Source organism: Myotis nattereri (genome assembly GCF_964212035.1).
Source record: "Myotis nattereri genome assembly, chromosome: 19".
Classification (NCBI taxonomy): Eukaryota; Metazoa; Chordata; class Mammalia; order Chiroptera; family Vespertilionidae; genus Myotis; species Myotis nattereri.
Window position 1 is genome coordinate 24057718 of NC_138095.1, and position 18018 is coordinate 24075735.

General features: G+C 57.4%; 1 protein-coding gene across 2 annotated transcripts in view; it reads right to left on the reverse strand.

The window, feature by feature from the left end:
• Nucleotides 1–18018, reverse strand: part of TTC28 (tetratricopeptide repeat domain 28) — a 379945-nt gene that overhangs the window by 7789 nt on the left and 354138 nt on the right. The window contains exons 14-20 of one of the 2 annotated variants that reach the window (XM_081113798.1): nucleotides 13760–13901; nucleotides 10188–10367; nucleotides 7562–8282; nucleotides 4889–5013; nucleotides 2533–2764; nucleotides 1856–1932; nucleotides 348–371 (exon numbers count right to left, since the gene is read on the reverse strand). In XM_081113798.1, the coding sequence (XP_080969924.1) occupies nucleotides 348–371; nucleotides 1856–1932; nucleotides 2533–2764; nucleotides 4889–5013; nucleotides 7562–8282; nucleotides 10188–10367; nucleotides 13760–13901 (1501 nt within the window). The remainder of the gene's footprint in view (nucleotides 1–347; nucleotides 372–1855; nucleotides 1933–2532; nucleotides 2765–4888; nucleotides 5014–7561; nucleotides 8283–10187; nucleotides 10368–13759; nucleotides 13902–18018) is intronic. The other variant, XM_081113799.1, reaches the window with a different exon arrangement.

Sequence of the window (18018 nt, forward strand, 5' to 3'; positions counted from 1 at the left end):
TCTGGAGCCTCAGCACTCAGCCTGCTGAAGTGCTGTGATGTTTCGGATTCCCCGAATCTATAACACTACTCAGGTACTTCTGCCTCTGCTGTTCTGATGCAACTGAAAGGTCAAATCAGGAACACAAGAGGGTGCAGCAGGAAAGGGGGAGCCAGAGCAGAGGAAGGGGATGGACCACCTGAGCGAGCGGCACTAGTCACCCCAGCCCGAGCCAGTGTTGGCATGGGCATGGGCCTCCGAGAGACAGCACAGCACGTGTGCTCAGAGCATGCCAAGGGGACCTCGGGGGTGGGTGGGTGGGTTGAGGGGCTCACCTGACAACAGTTGCTACTTAAAGTAGTACTCACCATTCCAACCATATTTTTAACAGCCTTCGGCCAGCAGATTATAAGAAAAAGAAAGAAAAAGAGAGAGAAAGAGACAGTTTAGACTCAAGCACAGGTTGTTATGCAACACGAGCTGATCACTGCTTTAGGAAGCGCCATACCAGGCCTGAGGCTCTGACCGGGAGGGGAGAGGAGCAAGAGTCAGCAGGGACACACAGGAAAATGAACAGCCACACCCAGACCAGAAGCACTCGGGGTCAAGGGGCTCAGGGTCAACCAGGTCCTGCCCTTCCTACCAGGAGAGGAGCAGGGCAGGTCAGACTCAAGTGGGGAAGGGGCACAGTGGGTATGAACAGGCCACTCTGTAAACCAAAGTCCATAGTGATTCAGGAAATGTCCACCAGCCACAGTGGGCGGGCCAGGACGGATTATCAGGAAAGTCCCTGTGCTGCCACCGAAAGCAAGAAATTAAGCAACTAGACTCTGTCTTGTCCTGCAAGTGTAATTCTAACTTTCTCTCTTTGTAGAGCACAGGCTTCTGGCCCACCTGGGTTCACTTTAATATGCAACATTGCACAAGTGTTGTCCTGATTCTGTTTAAAAGCAGATGTAACAAACTTATTACAAAACGAGTAGGAATTCAATGAAGGAGCCAGACCCCTGAGCTATGTTCAAATCCAGGCTGCAAACAACCTCACACATGTGGAGGCTCCAGGTACCACTCCGATTTTCAGAGGTTAATTCTAACAGGAGGAGCTCGATTTCCATGTAGAAATATTTCTGCCTAAAGTGATATCTGCTGATAAATATGTAATAATGCATGTTATTTTTTCAGATTATTATACTCAGGTGGACCAGAGAAAACTCTTCCGTGCTCTTCAGGGTTGCTGCTTCCTCCAGAAGCGCTCGTACCCATGGCTGTCATCCTGAGGCTTGTGCGAGACCTTGTAGCCAGTAGGAAGATTAGAAGCTCTGAGAGTCAGCATCCTCCCGGTACCTGAAGTAGATCTACACTGCCTTAATAGGAAGCACATTTTTAAAAACCTGCTAAGTGGTTCCTTGAAATAGAGCTGTTTGGGATCACTGCCGTGCCTTAGTGGCTATGTTGTTTCAAGTGGAGTTCAGACTTTGATCTGAGAGTAAGTACTGGAGCGCCTGTAGCCAGGCTGGCCCCACACCTGCTGGCTCCGGGAAGGTGGCTGTTTAACACTTGTCAGTTAGCAGGAAAAACGGGTGGGATGACAAGGTGCAGGAGGCCACTGAATGGAGAGTTCAGAAAATGCCCTGTGATTACAGGTGACAGCAGCCCCTTAAGTGTCCTCTGAAGGCCCTTAAGCTCTTGGGATTCAGCGCCCCCCTGTGTCTAGCACATGCTTACTCCAGCTTTTGCCTCTTCCTTCTAATCACAAAGGCCGAAAAAAACAAGTGGACGGCTTTACTTGCAAATCCCTATTCAGGGCCAAGTCACCCTCTTTCTAACTCGGCATGGCGCCCTCAAACCTGGGCTCAGCCGTCCTAGCTCGACTCACCCGGCTGATGAGCTGCTCGCCCGTCTCCGAGGCAGTGATGAGCTTGCAGAGGGCTTGGAGGGCAGGGTTGGGAAGACCTACACCAAGAGGAGGGAGATGGGTGTTATCCAGAGGGACCTCTGAGCCCACAGTCCTGCCTTCCCAGAGGAAAGAGCTCAGCTTTGGTGGCCTTCAGGACAGCCAGCCCTGCACGTCCATGTGACAGCAGAGAACGGGCTCCGAGAAAGGCAGGTTGGGGGCAAGCACCAGTCCTGACCCTACTGCAGTCCTCCAGGTGCAGGGTCACATTTCCAGAACCCTGTCTCAGCTACTCCGGCAGCATCACCCACTGAGTGATGCACAAAGGGCAGCCCTGAGCTTCTGCACCCCACTTCACCTGGGGAGGCTGCATGGCTCTCAGATCCAAAGCTGCTGATTAAATATTAACAAGGGCTGCTATTCACCCACCATTACCTCAGGAAGAGGGAGAGCCAGGGCAGTACCCTATGGCAAAGAATGCCTTGCCATTGCATTCAAACGATCAGGTTAAGAGCACTAGTTTCCTCTAAATCAGAAATCTGTGTCTGGGACTCGGCCATTTCTCAAGACACTCTCCTTCCCAGCGATGAGACCCAGCATCCTGGTGAGTGCAGGGGCCACAGCCACCGACCCCTCCTCCCCGCCCTGCCCGAGCTCACCCAGCAGGGACTGGATGGTGCTGCTGCACTGCTGCAGCCGGTCGCCTGGGTCGGAGGTTGGGAAGAAGACGGCTGCTGGCAGGCCACTGGCTGGGGGGTCCAGCCGGAAGCCCACGGCGGTGAGGAGGGCCTGCCAGCCGGGGATGCCACCCACTTTGTTCTCCACACTCTGCTGGGATGTGTACATGGCATTGCGCTGCCCGTTCTGAATGCGCTGCAGGGACTTCTCCACCTGGAAGGGGAAGAAAGGAGAGTGAGGAGCTGCTGTACTCAGGGGCCAGCCCTGGTTTCTCGGAGTGGCTTTGTTATCTATGAAGCCAGTGCAGGGCAACCGGGCCTGAGGACCATGACATTGCAGCAAACGGCCCGGCTTCTTGAAAGGGAGGCTGCAGAGGGGGAGGGATGTTATAATCAGAGCAAGCAAGGACTGGTGCAACATGGAAGAATTCTGCCCCTCCCCTAACCCACCTCCTCCTGCCCCAGGCTCTCCTCCACAGACATTAAAGTGATGTGTCTGAAAGCCAGTCTGAGGTCAGGAGCCTGCCCAAACCATACCAGGCTACCCTCATTAGAATAAACCTCAGACTTCAAGACCCCCCATTCAGTGCCCCATACACCAATCAGTGCCCATCCCAGGGCCCTGGCTGGCAAAACCTCTCCAACTCATCCTTCACCCCACAGCACTTGCCTCTGGGACCTGTACCTCCTCCAAGTGGCCCTCCCCACTTCCAGGGCCTAACCCAGTGCCTGGGACATGTGGGCTAAACACATCAAGTAACTACAATGTTCTCTCTCCCCATGAGCACTCCCTAGCACTCCCCACAACCTCAGACCTTGCCCGGGCAGTTCTCTCTATAGAGAACTTCAGTCCATCCCGAAATGCTGCATGCCCTGGGGCACGTATGCCAGCACTGGAGGGACAGAAGAGTCATTCCAAGACGTCACCTGACACTTTTCTTATAGTAAAATCTTGTTGCTGTGGGCTGACATCACAGGCAGCAAGAAATGAGTGTTCCTGGGTAAGATGGGTACTAGCCAGCTGGCTGTCCATCAGGCTGGAAGGGCCTTGAAGACACTGCACACAGGGTCAAGGGGCACCGAGAGTGATCAGAAGGATGTAAGGGCTGGAACTTGACCCATGGCCTCTGCAGTCAAACCAGATGAAGCCAATAATGAAAACCCTTAAATGTGCCCTAGGAGCCTCAAGGCCAAATGGGGAGCCGCTGAGAGGCCTGGCTCTTACTCCGCAGCTTTGTCTCGGAGAAGCAAACCCAACAGGGCAGTCCGGGGGCTGCTGTAAGAAAGAGGGTGACGGGCTGACAGGGACCTGAGAAGGGCCCAGCGCTGAGCACCTTAAGGGCTCTATGCAATTTCCAGGCACAGACAAAAAATTAGTGGAGACAGTCTCCCCAAATCCTCAAAACATGTGGGCACATCTCTGTAGCAGGCATGTGGGCTACATTAAGTCTGGCCTGAGAACTATCAAAAGTTTCCAGGTTCCACATGCTCACCTAGAACCCCGTCCCCAGACTAAACTTCCCACTCCCAGGGCCCCTTTGGACCCTTCTCTGGGTCTGCCCTCGTACACACCCCTATCCTGTGAGGTGGCCATGGGCAGCTGTTTGCATCAAGTTTGGAAGGAGCTTGGATGTGGTGTGGGCTCCTGGCTAGGACTGGGCTGGTCTTTCTGGCACAAAACTCCGAGGTTAAGGATTCTAAATTATTTGAAACTGCTTTCCAGGTTGTCAAGGTAGAAGGGTGAAGCAAGGTTTCTATCGCTAGTTCTTGGCATTATGTGTAGCTTAAATGTTACAAAATGTCACGGGCCCGCCGTTTGTACTCTCACCCACGTCCTGCAAAGATCAGGGCTTGCCAAGGTCGTCAGGCTTAGATGATTCTTCCAACTAACTTTAGGGGAAAGCCAGTGCCCTCTGACTATAATATACCGTCTCAGCCATTGTGTGCCAGCTACTCACCTTTCCTCCAATCCTCGCAATAACCTTGAAAAGTTAAAAGTTTGATCCCTGCTTCCAGATGAGGAAATTGAGGCTCAGGATGCTAAGATGACTTGCCCAAAGCCACATGGCCCAGAAGTGGTTGTGGTGCAGGCCCCTGATCCAGGTCACTGCTGGGCTGTCCCTCCCCCAGGGTCTTGGCGAGGACTACTGTAGCCATCTGTGTGACATCACACTTGATGCCCCCCACCTGGACCAACTGGCCTGACCCACAGGCATATGGGGACAATGTCCCCTCCACCCGTATGTCCTGGTGCTATGGAAACCATTCAGCCTCCCCTGTGCATTTCTGGCAGCCTCTGCTCCATGGGAGCCTGGGTGAGGGCTCCCCAGTCCCTTACCAGGTGCAGCAGCACTCGCAGGGCGTCCCGCGCACGCTCCGGGTGCTGCAGGACCTCCGTGAGGGCCTGGCCCACGAGCGAGGAGGGGCTGTTCAGCTTCACGTCACTCCCGATGAGCAGGAACCCTGTGGAGAGCACAGAGGGAACCTCAGAGCCTGTTGTCACCTCAGCTGGGTCGGCTCTTCAGCTCACCCATCCCGCAGTTACCCAGCGGAAAGGGGCTGCCAGGACAGCTGCTCTGTGGGCTGGACCGTGGAGCATTCCACTCACGGGGGCAGCCTGTCACCCTTCAGTCCCCTCCCTTTGTAGAATCAATACTGCTCCGTGGGTGTGCAGTGCTGCTTGCAGTGATCGGTGCTCAGGAAACCGCCTCTACTTTTCCATGCGCTGCGAGCAAAGGAGGGACCAGATGTCCCGGGCCACCGTCCCTGGCTTGGTCACCATCTCAAGGAATGATGTGCTTTGTTTTCCTGCAGGTACAGCTGTGTCTGTCTGGTACATGCCCAGGGACGGGGGGCAGGTGTGCCCGAGTTCTTGGGGCCCTGGACGAGAGGGCAAGAGGTACTCCTCCATGCCCTGACTGGTTTGGCTCAGTGGATAGAGCATCGGCCTGCGGACTGAAAGATCCCAGGTTCGATTCCAGTCAAGGTTGCGAGCACATCCCCAGTGGGGAGTGTGCAGGAGGCAGCTGATCGATATTTCTCTCTCATCAATGTTTCTAACTCTCTATCCCTCGCCCTTCCTCTCTGTAACAAATCAATAAAATATATTTTTTAAAAAGAGGTATTCCTCCAGCTGTGAGAATGAGCAGCTGAGCCAGGCTGGAAAGGGCCACACATCCACCTAGATCCCGTGCCCCTTCCCTCAGCAGCTCTGTGAGGAGGCCTGGAGGCGGCAAAGGCGGAGCAGTCTCTAAGCCACCAAGTAACGTGAGGCCAACTGCCCCCAAATGGAGGGAAAGGGTTTTCTAAAAGAATGAGTGAAAAAAACAAAGAATGAATGAGCCAAAGCCAGTTTTAAGGGTAATGGGACAGCATCATTAAACATCGTTTTCCCCAGAACACAGTTGTGACTTTAAATTATCTGTCACGAAAACTAAACAAAAATGCCATGTCCCTAAGTACACTGGGAAGCCAGGGAGGGGCCTGCACGGAGGGACAGGGGACGTGTCAGGAATAACTGGCTAAGCACGGCGACCGGGTTCCCACGAACCCTGCGGTGCGTGCTGTGGGGCTGTGCCGGCCAAAGGCCCTTCTGGTTGCTGATTGCTGGAGTGCTGAGATCTCCGTGACTGCGTGAGAACCGCCAGCACTGCCTCTGATCCCTGCATCTGGCGGCAGAAGTAGCTCAGCAGTGTAGCCAGGCCCCACCCCAGAGGCTGCCTGCGCACCCATGAGGTGAGGGCCGCCATGAGGTGAGGCCTGTTGGACCAACTAAATGTTTCTCTCCGGCCACAAGAATAGGGTAGATTCTACATAGTTTTTTTGATACCTTAAAAAACAAAAACACTACAGCTGTGTGTGCTAGTGATGTAAACAGATGTTTCTGTATATCAACATAGCTCATCCGCCTGGCACCACAGCACAGCTCTGCACCCGGGGCCCCTGCAGGCTCGTTTGCTGGCCGGCTGGGCGTGGGAACACCATGGCCCCACTTCAGGGCTTACCCAACCTCAGAAAATGACTCCAAAAACATTGGCACATGTCAACTGGATTGATTCTGGAGGAAAAGTAAGTTGAAGGCCATTTTGTTCCCAACTTTTAAATATATCCATAGATGGTACATTTTTGGCCATTGAAACAAAATATGTTTGGAAATAGTATGTTTGATGTTCCTCTGCTTCTCAAGGTTTAAGACACTGCTTTATGGGCCAGTACTGTCCCCACTGGTGTAGGGGCCAATTCTGAGACCACCACAGACTGAAGGTCATGAATTGTGTCAGCAAAACCAGCGCAGCTGGGTGAAAGGCTGGTGGGAGAATGGCCGAAGTTGGGTTTGGATCGCAGCCCATCAGGGAGGGTATGGGGCGTTCACAGGGACCCTGAAGGATGAAGATCATCATATGGAGCTGAGAGGCACAGTCCCTCGTCCCCCCTCCTGTGACCAGCTGTCATAGGGAACATTCTCCCTTCACCCCTTGCGGCAGGCCCCCTCAGAACGTGCAGTGCTTCACGCATCATAAGACATTCAGCCCACTCCTCAAAGATCATCTCAAACGTGGGCAGGGAGTTCTTAGCATCACCATCTTCATGTTACCATGGAGCTTCAGAGAGGGTTAGTAACCTGTCTCAGGTCACACAGCCTGGCTGCAGAGCTAAATCAAACCCAAGTCTTCCGAACACCAAATCTAGGGTCTTTCTACCGCACCACTCTTCTACAGTCGTGGGATTCTACACAAGGGTGCCATAAAGTGGGCCATTCGGTAAACACCCCAGGAGTTTTACATGCACACTCTGATGGCAAACTTCTGCTCCCTGGTCAAAGGACTATTTAATGCCATGGTAGCAAAAGACTGACTTGGCAGAGGGCAAATCTCAGCAAAGGAGGCTCCCCCAGAAGCTTCCCATCTGCCTTTCCCAGTGCCCCGCCCTGCCCTCCCCACCTCTCCCAGGCTGTGAGGACCGACCTGGGGGAGGCCCCAGACAGAGGTGCCAGCTGGGGCCCTGCGCTCACCTGCCCAGTTGGAGGGGTGCGAGAAGGCCTTGCTGCTCTGCACCACCTTCATGGCCTCTCCCAGGGCAGCGCTGGCTTTCAGGCTGTTGAGCAGGGACGAGTAGAAGGCGTGGAGAAACATCTTGGAAGCAGCCACGGGCACAGGCCACAGAGACACGAGGACACACTGTGCGCCCGCAGCCAGGAAGGCCCGTGTCAGCGCGATGACCCCATCGGCTGTGACTTTGCTGTTGGACTCCTGCGAGGAGCCGAGGACCACCAGCTTCACCGGAAGGCGCAGGTCCAGGATGTCGGCGGCTGTGAGCAGCAGCTCCTGCAGGGGTGGGCAATCCGAAATGCTCTCCCCATCACTGGTGTCGTCCTGCACCCGCAGGGACTCAGGGATTGTGTAGGGGTGGCCAAAGGAGCTCTTGCTGCTGGCAGGGTTGCCATCCACACTGGGTGTGAGGACCAAGGCCGAGAGTTTCCAAGAAATGTGGGTGGCAAAGTGGACACACTCAGCCTGGGTCAGGGCACTCATGACGCGCTCTTTGGTGGCCACACTGCCCACCAGGGGCTGGCAGCCCAGCAGCTCCGACACCATGTAGGCTTCCTCTTCGGCTGATGGCATCGGCCCCCACAGCCACCTGTCCATCACCGCTGACGGGAGCTTCGGGTTGCCAATGACAGCGGCCATGGAGGTGGAGCTGGAGTAGGTGGGCGGGGTTTTCCTCAGGTGAGACTGGGAGGGAGGAAGCACAAGCAAAGCACTGTCAGGCTGGCCCGGCTTCTCAGGAGCCCAGGCAAGGCCAGCTCTCCTGTCAGGGCTGGGTCCACCTTGGCTCCACCTGTTCTCCCAATAACCTCCTTCGCTCTGATCTTCAACACCTACTGACAAGGTGATGTCTTACTGAAAATCGCACCTGCTGTGACAGGCTCTTGGACATAATCAGGACTGGGTGGTAAGAAAGCTGCTTCCGTTTGTCAAACCCCAGGAGGGGTGGGAGGTGTTTATAGGACAGAACAGGTTGGAGGCGAGGTCTGTGGTGCCTGCCTGCCCTGAGCCTCACCCGTACAGGCCCTCCCTGTGCACCCCTTAGGGGAAACCCACTCCTGATGAGTCAGGGCGTAGGGTGGCTTTGTTTACAAAGCAAGTCAAACTCAGGGGGGACAGGGCCAAATTAAGTCCTTCAGAGACACGGCATACTGAAAAGATTATAGTTCCCTTCCACAGTGTGTGTTGCAAAATAAAGACAGCACTGAATTATAAACTCAGCAAGAAGAAGTCCAACGAAGTTCTGATTTTCCTGCCATGATGTCTTTCGGTGCTTTCTGGAAAACATCACATTATTTCAAAATAACTGTTTTGGTGTCTACACTTGGGGATGCCTTAAATTTTGGGTAGAGAAATGCCTATTGGGTGCCAGTCAGGAGACAGGACTCTTCCATCCCCTCATGACGTTGGCAAACAGCCAGCTCACTGTTGTCACCGGTAGGAAGCTCTCTCTGCACAGGTCACCTCTGGTCCCCGTGCTCCTGGCAGCAGGTGCAGGGAGCCTGCCTGTGGAGCAGCATCCGACCAGGCCAGCTCACTTCCCATCTGGGATCGTCAACCAAGGGCAGAAGAAAAACTCAGAGAAAATCATTTCCTTCACTCAGAACTGATTCTGTCCCATGAGTAAGGTATGATTCAGCAACAAAAATAGCCAACTAAGACCTCCAAAACCCCGTGAAGCAAAAATGTCGTGGTTTATACCAATGACGAAGGCCAACAGAGCCTGGTCAGGCAGGTCCCCTGGGGGCCGCTTGCACCCTGGTCCTGGGGTCTGGGTGTTTCAACCTGCAGACACTCTCCCCCCACAGGCGGCCCATCTGACCAAGACCCGCCTGGTGGTCTGAGAGCAGCTGGCAGCTGGAGGGCATTTAAGTTTGAAGCTGAGCAATTCATTCAGGTCCTGGTGGTAATGACAGGGGAGTGGGGAGCATCAGGCCGTGAAGGGCCCGAAGGAAGCCCGGGTTTCAGGGTCTCTCAGTCTGGAAAAGGGAGAGATGCAGGGTTGGCTGAAAAGGCTCCCTAATCAGGTGGGCAGGGCCAGGGTGGCTGTCAGGTGAGACCTCTGACTGGACGGCCCACTGTTGCTCCCCTGATTTTCACAAGGGTTTCTTCCCACGCTGACTTTTTTGCTGAATGAAACCCAAGTCCCTTCCTGTCGCCTGGAAGCTGCCTTTGTTTCCAGTCCTCTTGTTGGCCGATGGTGCTCTTTTCCACTTGCACTCATCTTGTCCACCATTGCTGCCCGTGGCCCTCTGCTGGGCAGCTGAGGGTGGGATGAGCAAGGCACTCGGGTACTCGGCCTGTGGCCTCCAGCCTGGCTTAGTGCCTCTGAGTAGCTTGCAACCCTAATGTCACAGCAGAGAAACTGAAAGAGAAACGACCCATATCATGGCTTCCTGAAGTAGCAAAGAACTGTCGGGTCAGGAGGGCTGTGCCCCTGCCTTTGGACAGATCTGAAGTCACCTGACCCACCTGCAAGCTATACAATCGGCAGTTTGAAGAGATCGCATCCTATCACTTCCGACCCCAGTCTGGCCAAAGACGCCTCGCGGGCCTGAGAGCGTGGCCCCCACGGGCCCGCCAGAGCCTTACCTTGGCCTGCGGGCCGAGGGCGCGGATGGACGGGACGGCAATGAGGGTGAAGCGCTCATACAGGTACTCGTTGGAGGAGCTTCCTTTCAGGAGGGCGAAAGGGATGAGGTAGAGCTCCCCCTCCAGAACCAGGACCAGCTGCCGGTGCCGGCCCACGGGGCCGCTGGAGTGCATCAGGCCCTGCAGAGCAAGCACGGAGGCTGACACGCGGCCTGGCAGGGCCCGGCTCCCGCATGCCGGCCAGCCCTGAGCCGGGCTGACACGGGCCCGGAGGACCAGGCACATGAAGGGCCACACGGCCGCATGGGCGCTGGGCTGGGCACTGCTCACAGCAGCATCACCACGTGGGGCTTCCTTCCTCCACAGGTGTGTTCCTTTCCAAAAGAACTGCGGACGGAGACCAAGGCTGTATGAACCCTGATGAACTAAGAAGAAACAGCTGGGACACTGGGCTGGGGCCGAGGTGAATAAGAGATGGAGACGTGCCAGGACTCGGTGAACTGAGCGGAAAAGGCCCTGAAATGCCAGCCTGGGAGACGGGGAGACTTTTCTCTGAACTGCGTATCCCAACTGTAGACCCAGGCCCCCCTGGGACAGTGCCCCGTAGCTGCTACTGAGCTGGCACATGCCTACAGCCCTGGGCGAGGGCCGGGATGGGACCCTGTCCAGGCAGCGGGCAGCAGGCGGGTGACGGCAGTGGCCTGTGGGCAGGCGGGTTGCACGGCAGGATGACAGCTCCGTTAAAAGGCCGTGGGAACTGATTGGATGCGTTGGGAAGGAGGCCCTGGAAACCGTCTCCGCATTCTGCCTCCAGCATGTGCGAGCGCTGCCCTCGTACAGAAAGATTAGCTATAATCCAATGTGAACTTGAAGAAAGGAAATAAAGCGACGTCTCTATCCAAATTCCTGTCACCTGTTAGATGGAAACGGAGGGACGATTCAAGGAAACGCTACTCTGCACCTCCATATGTCAGTCTAGAAGGGGTATTTGCTGGCTTCTGAAGTCCTGGGTTTGAAAGATAAAAGGGTTCAGCGTCAGCCCTGCACCTGCAACTAACAGTCCCACAAATTCCAGCAAAGACTCGCCGCTCTGACCTCTGAAATCTCTACAGATGGACCTTTTGAAGTAGAACCAGACAAGAAGGCCAGGTGTCCTACAAGCTGCCTGTTCCCCCAGGAAGCACCCTTCTTCACCAGCAGGCTGGGACCCTGCCTGTCACAGCGCGAGTCCACTGCCTGGAGAGCTGGCTGGGGACCAGGCGCCTCTTAGCTGAGAGGTCTGGGTGAATTCCCAAGCTCCCGTGTTTAGGAAGGCGTTTACCAATGGAGCCGGCACAAACAGCAAGTTTTTTTTTTTGTTTGTTTGTTTGTTTTCCAACAGCCAGTTTTAATCAAGTTTCTGGGGTCCTGAAACAGGTAACTCCACTTCCACAGGCAGCCCCTCTCGTCCTGCACACGGGCTACCTGTCCTAGAGCCTTGGTTTTTAAGGCCGTACCGACAGGAAACAGGGAACTGAAATAAATGGACATAATGATAAGGACGGCAAAGACGAGAAGAAGTCCTAACTCCCCAAATGGACCTTTAAGGGGTGGTCTGACCAACCCTGTTCTAAGTCTGGTTCCTTGACTAACGCAGCTTCTGACTTTTGGATGAAGCGCCATCTGCATACTGAGGGGTGACTTGGGACCGGAGTGAATGAGCAGCTTCTCCTAGTGGAGCCCCTCACGTCTGACGTGACCCCCAAACACCCGGGGGCCCACCTTCCACAGAAGCAGGGACGTCCAGGCTCAGGGGCCTGGGTCACCATCCTTCCCTCTAAGTTGATTAAAACAAATGCCACGGACATGACCAGAGTCCCAGTCCCTTTCACACTAAACACCTGCAACTCTTCTTTGGTGCCTTTTCTCCCTTGGGTGTCAGACAGGATCTGACTTGATGACTGGTGACGGCTCGTGTGCCATCACATGGAACTGGGCCATCCTCAGAGAGACAGGGCGTGCTCACCCCTCCCGCCAGGAGGCGCAGTGTGGTCCCAGGAAAGAGCCCGTGGCACTTCCCTTAAGGCAGATCAAGTCAAACAGGGTGCAGTCCAGGGTGCAATATTGCGTCCCACCTTCCTACTGGCTGACCTAGTCCCTCAGCAACGGACCAGGCTAAACAAAGGCAGTTGTTCAAATAATTACAAGCCCCACGTGAAGAGGCTAATCGTTTTAGTCTGGAAGTGTCCGTGATTCATAATCGTGGGCTTGCCGTGAAAATGTGGAGGAGGAGCTGGCTGTCTGGCAGCGGCCAGTGCCAGCAGGAGTGGCTGACGGTGTCGCGTCGCCCTCTAGTGGCCTCCGAGCAGCGGGTGTGCCTGCTGTGGGAGCCGGCCCATCCAGGCTCCTCTGGGGGGGGGGGGGGGGGGCAGCGCTGGGGAGGAGCTAAGAGGCCTCCCTGGCTCCCTGTGGCCTGAGGCCTCTGACTCTGCGCCCCTGCAGGTCCCACCTGACCAGCCTGAACCTCAGACACGGGGCGTGTAAATAAATAAACAACTGGGTGCAAGTGGGGATGGAGAGGACTCCTGATCAGAGCCCAGCCTTCCAGCTGCTTTTAGTGAAACAGCGAGCGGAGCACTCGAGGAGCCGCTGCAGAGCCCTTGCTCTGGCCACTGACCACAACGGCCTCTGAAAGGCGCCACCTGGCATCACTGGAAGCAGACAAACTCCTTCCGTGTCAAACAGTCATCACGAGAAACGGCTGTAAATGTCAGAAACTAAAGGTCCGCTCTCCAACTCGATGCCTCGCTTCAGGATTATTCCATAACTCGTCACATCGCCCCCGTTCCTAGCGCCTCTCAGCAGCACGCTAACAGGAGCTGCCACTAGTCTCACTGGCATCGGTTGTTCTTTACGTCACCGGTTGAGCTCGACCTACGAACCGGGAGGTCATGGTTTGATTCCCGGTCAGGGCACACGCCCCGGCGGGCTCAATCCCCAGAGGGGGCGTACAGAGCGCAGTCAGTCAGTGACGCTCTCTCATCATTGATGTTTCTCTTCTCCCTCTTCCTTCCTCTCTGAAATAAAGAAAAATGATGTGCAAAGACCAGGGCCACAGAAATCTGGCCACAGCCGCTCCCAGCCCTCTGGGGAAATGCCAGGCCCGAGTGCCCTGGACGCTGGACTCTGATGGAGTCAGTGACTCCTGACGTTGGCGAGGTCGAGGGATCTGTTCTCACCAGAACGCACAGACCTGGCTTGAGTTGCTCAGGCAAGACCCTCACATGAGAGGTGGGGCCATGAGGACGCACCCCAGCAGGGTGCGGAGAGCCACGGCCTGTCCCCCATGGCGGCAGCTCCGGTGGGTCCTGTGGGCAACTGCTGGGGTGTCCCTGCGCCTCCTATGTCTGCGGAAGCTGAGGAGGGAGCACATTAATCCTGTGCCTGAGAGACGGGCTGAGTTTACCAGGCTGGTGAGGAGCAGAGCCGGGTCTGAGCCTGGATCGCTGAGAAGCGGGGCAGAGGAGGCTGGCGTCCTGGGAAACCTCCATGTGGGCACTGAGCAGGGAATGAGGCGGCCCCGGGGCACTTACCCCTTCCATGGGTGCCACGAGCAGGTCGTACAGAGCGCGGAGCGGGGGCCTGGCGAAGCTCTGCCTCCGGGGGAGAGAGGAGGTCCCGTCCTTGGCGGGCGACATCGTGTTGCTGGCCAAGCTCGTCATGCTCTGGCAGCTCCTGGAGAGAGGGGCCAGGGTCAGGCAGGGCCTCGCCACTCCCCCCGCGGTGTGCCAGCTCCTGGGAAGGCCCGCGGACGCTGCCCACAGCCAGAGCGAACACCCGCCAGCTCCCTCCCTTTCAGGTGATTGTCACAGAACAGCAGCACCGACAGAAACAGGAGGGTGAGCCAGCTGCGCGCAGCAACTCATTTCTGTGGCGTTTTCCTGATCGAGTGTCCCAAAGTGCTGGTCAAAGGGGATAATTACATCCTCGCGTGGCGGGACTGTGTGCAGGCCAACGTGAGGGCCGTGAGAATCAGCAGCAGCCACCACACTGCGGGAGGACAGTGTCCCAGGGCCACCCAGCCTGCGGGCAGGAGGCTCGGACAGGACCAGGAGCAAGGGGGCCCCAACCTCGGCCCTGGGCAGCCCCGTGAGCCCGGCAGGCACGGGCCGAGGCCCCGCCCACAGCAGGGAGGCCCCGGGAATACCCCGGAGCAGCGGGCACTGGCTGCAGGGCTTCGTCTGCTGTTTTCCATGTTCCGCTGTTGGCGGGACACGGGCGTGTTTTCAATCCCAGGGGCCCCAGGTCTCAGCCCCACACAGAAGAGCACATTCGTTCGTTCCCTTAGCAACTGCTTCCTGAGCGCCAGTTCCCTGCCAGGCCCCGCAGAGGCCCAACCCCGAGGGTAGCAGAGGAGGCAGCAGGAGGGAAACACACCCTTTCCCAGGGCAAGGCCCGGGCTGCCCCACCGCCTGGCTGGCGTGGCCTCGGACGGCCCTGGTGAGTTTCTGCAGGGGGGCAGCCTGTGGTCTCTTAGCGGCACGGTGTGGGGGTTTCTGGTGGGTCCTCGGGGACCCTTGAGGATGGACACCAGCTCTCACAGGCACTGCTGAGCTCTGGGAAGTCCCTGGGCTCACAACCCCGCGTTGTCACCTGAGAGGAAACCGGAAGGCGTTTCCCTCTGGGCTGGGCCGGGGGTCACGGTGTCACAGGAGGAGGCTGAAGAGTCTGTTTTCCACCTTTGGCTTCCACCCCGTCTTCCCCCACCTGCTCCATGTTCTCAGTGTCCCCCGGACCTCGATTCTAGGGTTATGAACGCCAGGCTGGGACCCCCCGCTCAGCCCCCTGCTCGCTGCCAGGGAAGGAAGAGCCAAGGACTTGGGGGCGAGAGCTGCTCCCTCACGGAGGAAACGTAATCACAAGCGACCGGCCTGTCTCTGCCATCAGAGCGGGAGGCGCCGATCGCCCTGGGGACCGCGGCAGGCGGCTCGGCGGGAGGCTGGGGACACGCACTGTGCGCGCACATTCCTGGCGGACGGACCTCAGCCTAGAGCCCGCGCTGCCATGGGGACAGCACAGGGGCAGCAGCAGGGCCGCCCGGGGCCCGCCCTTGTGCACCTTTCATTTCATGCCCCAGATGTGTGTCTGCCTGGACTCACGGACCCGCGTCTGGTTAATAAGCCACAGACATCCGTGTCCCTGGACAATGGCTGTGGCCGTAGGTCCTCATGGTGACAGACGGGGCTGCTCCATGAACCCCAAGGCTCTGAACTAAAAAGGTGGAGAAAGAGACCACAGCCCTACAGTACCCCCCCCCCCCACCCTACCCCCTCCAGCTCTGAGCTGCTCTCTGGGTACAGGAGTCCAAGCTGTGCAGGGAAGACGGGCACTCCCTCCAGCTGACGCACACGACTTACTCCGTCGGAACCACATGCCCGACCCACCAGGCCCTCCCTGGGGCAAGTCATCTACCCTCTGGGCCGCTTGCTGCTTCTGCCGAAAAGAGGAATGCAGCCACAGGCAGAGTCAGGACTGGAGAGACAGACTGCAAAGCGTCCAGACCCCAAAGGAGGTGGGAGTCTCAGCCGACGGGGAGTGAGGAGGACAGGCCTGGCGGGGGGCAGAGAAGGGCTGGGCCGGGGTGTCTTTACTGAAGCTCCAGAAGCATCTCAAAGGGCCCAACACGAACCCAGCCACATTCAGTGCCTCTTCAGTGGTAGGCACCAGCCCTAGAGATGTCCTCCTCAATGTAAACAAAACCCCCGAAATGCTCAGCTGCTGGTTAAAAACAACAAATAAGCACACACAGCCAGCCAATCTGAAACAATAATTTAGGTCAAAGACTTTTTCGTCAGGACTCTTTCCCCTGAGCTGGAGGCATCTGTTCTGAGCAGCCCCAGCCTTGGGCAGCGGCTCCCTGCCCGCCTCCGGGCTGAGCCCCCACCTTCGCTGCCGTCTGTCGGCAGGACCTGCCTTCATTTCTCCGCAGGGCAGCCCCCACGCTTCCTTTGCCTTGACAGCAGCAGCAGGTGGGTGCACACTGGGGAGCTGTCCCAGGACCACGGACTCGGGGGCTGAGAGCTGTGGGGGCAGGAAACCAAGGCCAAGAGCGATGGAGGGGGCCCAGGGCCCAGAGCCCGCCTGAGGGGCAGGTGTGGAGAGGGTCTCGGGCCGGGACCGGGAGCAGGACCGCCCTGCACTGGCCATGGTGGCTGGCAGGGGGCCGTGTCCCCCCCCCCCCCCCCCGAGCATTAGGTGCCACAGCCACTGCGCAGGCTGCAGTCCCAGAGCCTCTTCCCCGTGCCGTTCCTGCCTGAGTGGCCTGTGGTGCGGGGCCGTCGGCCTAGAGATCCGCCGGAGACGTTCCATCACTCACAGCAGCCACGCTGTCCGCTCAGCCCTGAGCCTGCGCACGTCACAGACAACACGGACTCACTGGCCATGTGGCTCCAGCGAGGCTGGTCCCTGTTCTATCCCTTTTTCCTGCTTATAAGAACGGGATTGAACTAAAGTCCTGTAGATCTCTTCTAGTTTTAAAAAACAAAAAATGTACTCCACTTAGGAAGCTATCAAACATGGTGGCTCTTTCAACCCCTCTGCTGACCGACAGGGCACTGCCACAGCTCACAGCCCGAAGCCCTGCAGCCTCCTGTGCCCACCGTGAGAGCTGGCACCGCAGGCGCGCCCTGTGGTCAGAGCTCGGTCCCAGCTGAATGGCAATGGGTCCTCCGAGCTCTAAGCCTTTGGCTGGCAGAGGTGTGGACAGGTGTGTGGACGACCTGCTCCCTGCTGGCCTTGCAAGCACACCTGTCCCCTTCCCAGCACGGTCCCACGGCCTGGTGCACCCAGGGGGCCGGGTCGGGGCCTGTGAGGGGACTGCTGCTGTTCTGCTCTGAATTCTGCAGGGCCTTCCAGCCTGGCGGGCTGCTCTCCGCCTCCGCTCCTGGACTCAGAGGAGAGAAGGGCGCCTCTACTTCTCACACTGGGCTCCTGGGTGGCTGGAAACGCCCCCACCTGGCGGAGGGTGAGGTGCGGGAGGGGCTGTGCTCCCATTTAGGCACCAGCTCAGCCTGTCACACCCACGTCCCCCGCTCAGGGCCTACGAAGCAGGGCTGCTCCTTCTTTCTGTTTCAGGAACCGAGGTGCAGAGAGGGCAAGAGACGTGGACAAGGCGACAGGTCAGGCCTCCCCCCTGGCACGGGAGCGGTTTTCACTGAGCCTTGCCAACCTTCAGGACACACTGAGCAACCTGTAGGCCTGCACGAGCCTCCGGCCCTGGTCTCCTGGCTGCTGGGCCTAAGGGGGAGCTGACGGAGGCGCCTCTGCCTGGTGCTGCGGTCGGTCATGGAGGCCGGCTCGGACTCGCAGCTGCACCACCGCACGGCTCCAGCAGGTGGCACTGGCTCGCTTTCCTCCAGGCCTGTCCGTTTACTGCCAGGAACCGTCCCGCTAATTGACAGCCTAGCTCTCGGCGTTTTCTCACACCACACTGTCTTCATTAACTCATTCCTCAGATGATGTTTATTAATCTACTTCTGCAGAAACATTCATTTTCTCCACTGCATGGCCATCTGTGTGGTGACGGGAAAGGAGAGGGAGCGAGCTCGCGTCCAGGGAGCGGGCGGGCAGGGAGGGGGAGGGCTGGTCCCCGTGTGCAGATGCCGCGCTCTGAGATGATATCTGAAGCGCTGCGAGCAGGGCGTCAGGGTGCAGTCGATGTCTCTGGGATGATGACAAACACCAGGCGGCCGGGCAGCACTCACCGCTCATGAATCTCCTCAGGGATGAAGAGCTCCATTGCCCAGGCAGGGGATTTATAGCTGGGCTGGGCCTGCAGGGACCCTGTGCCGGC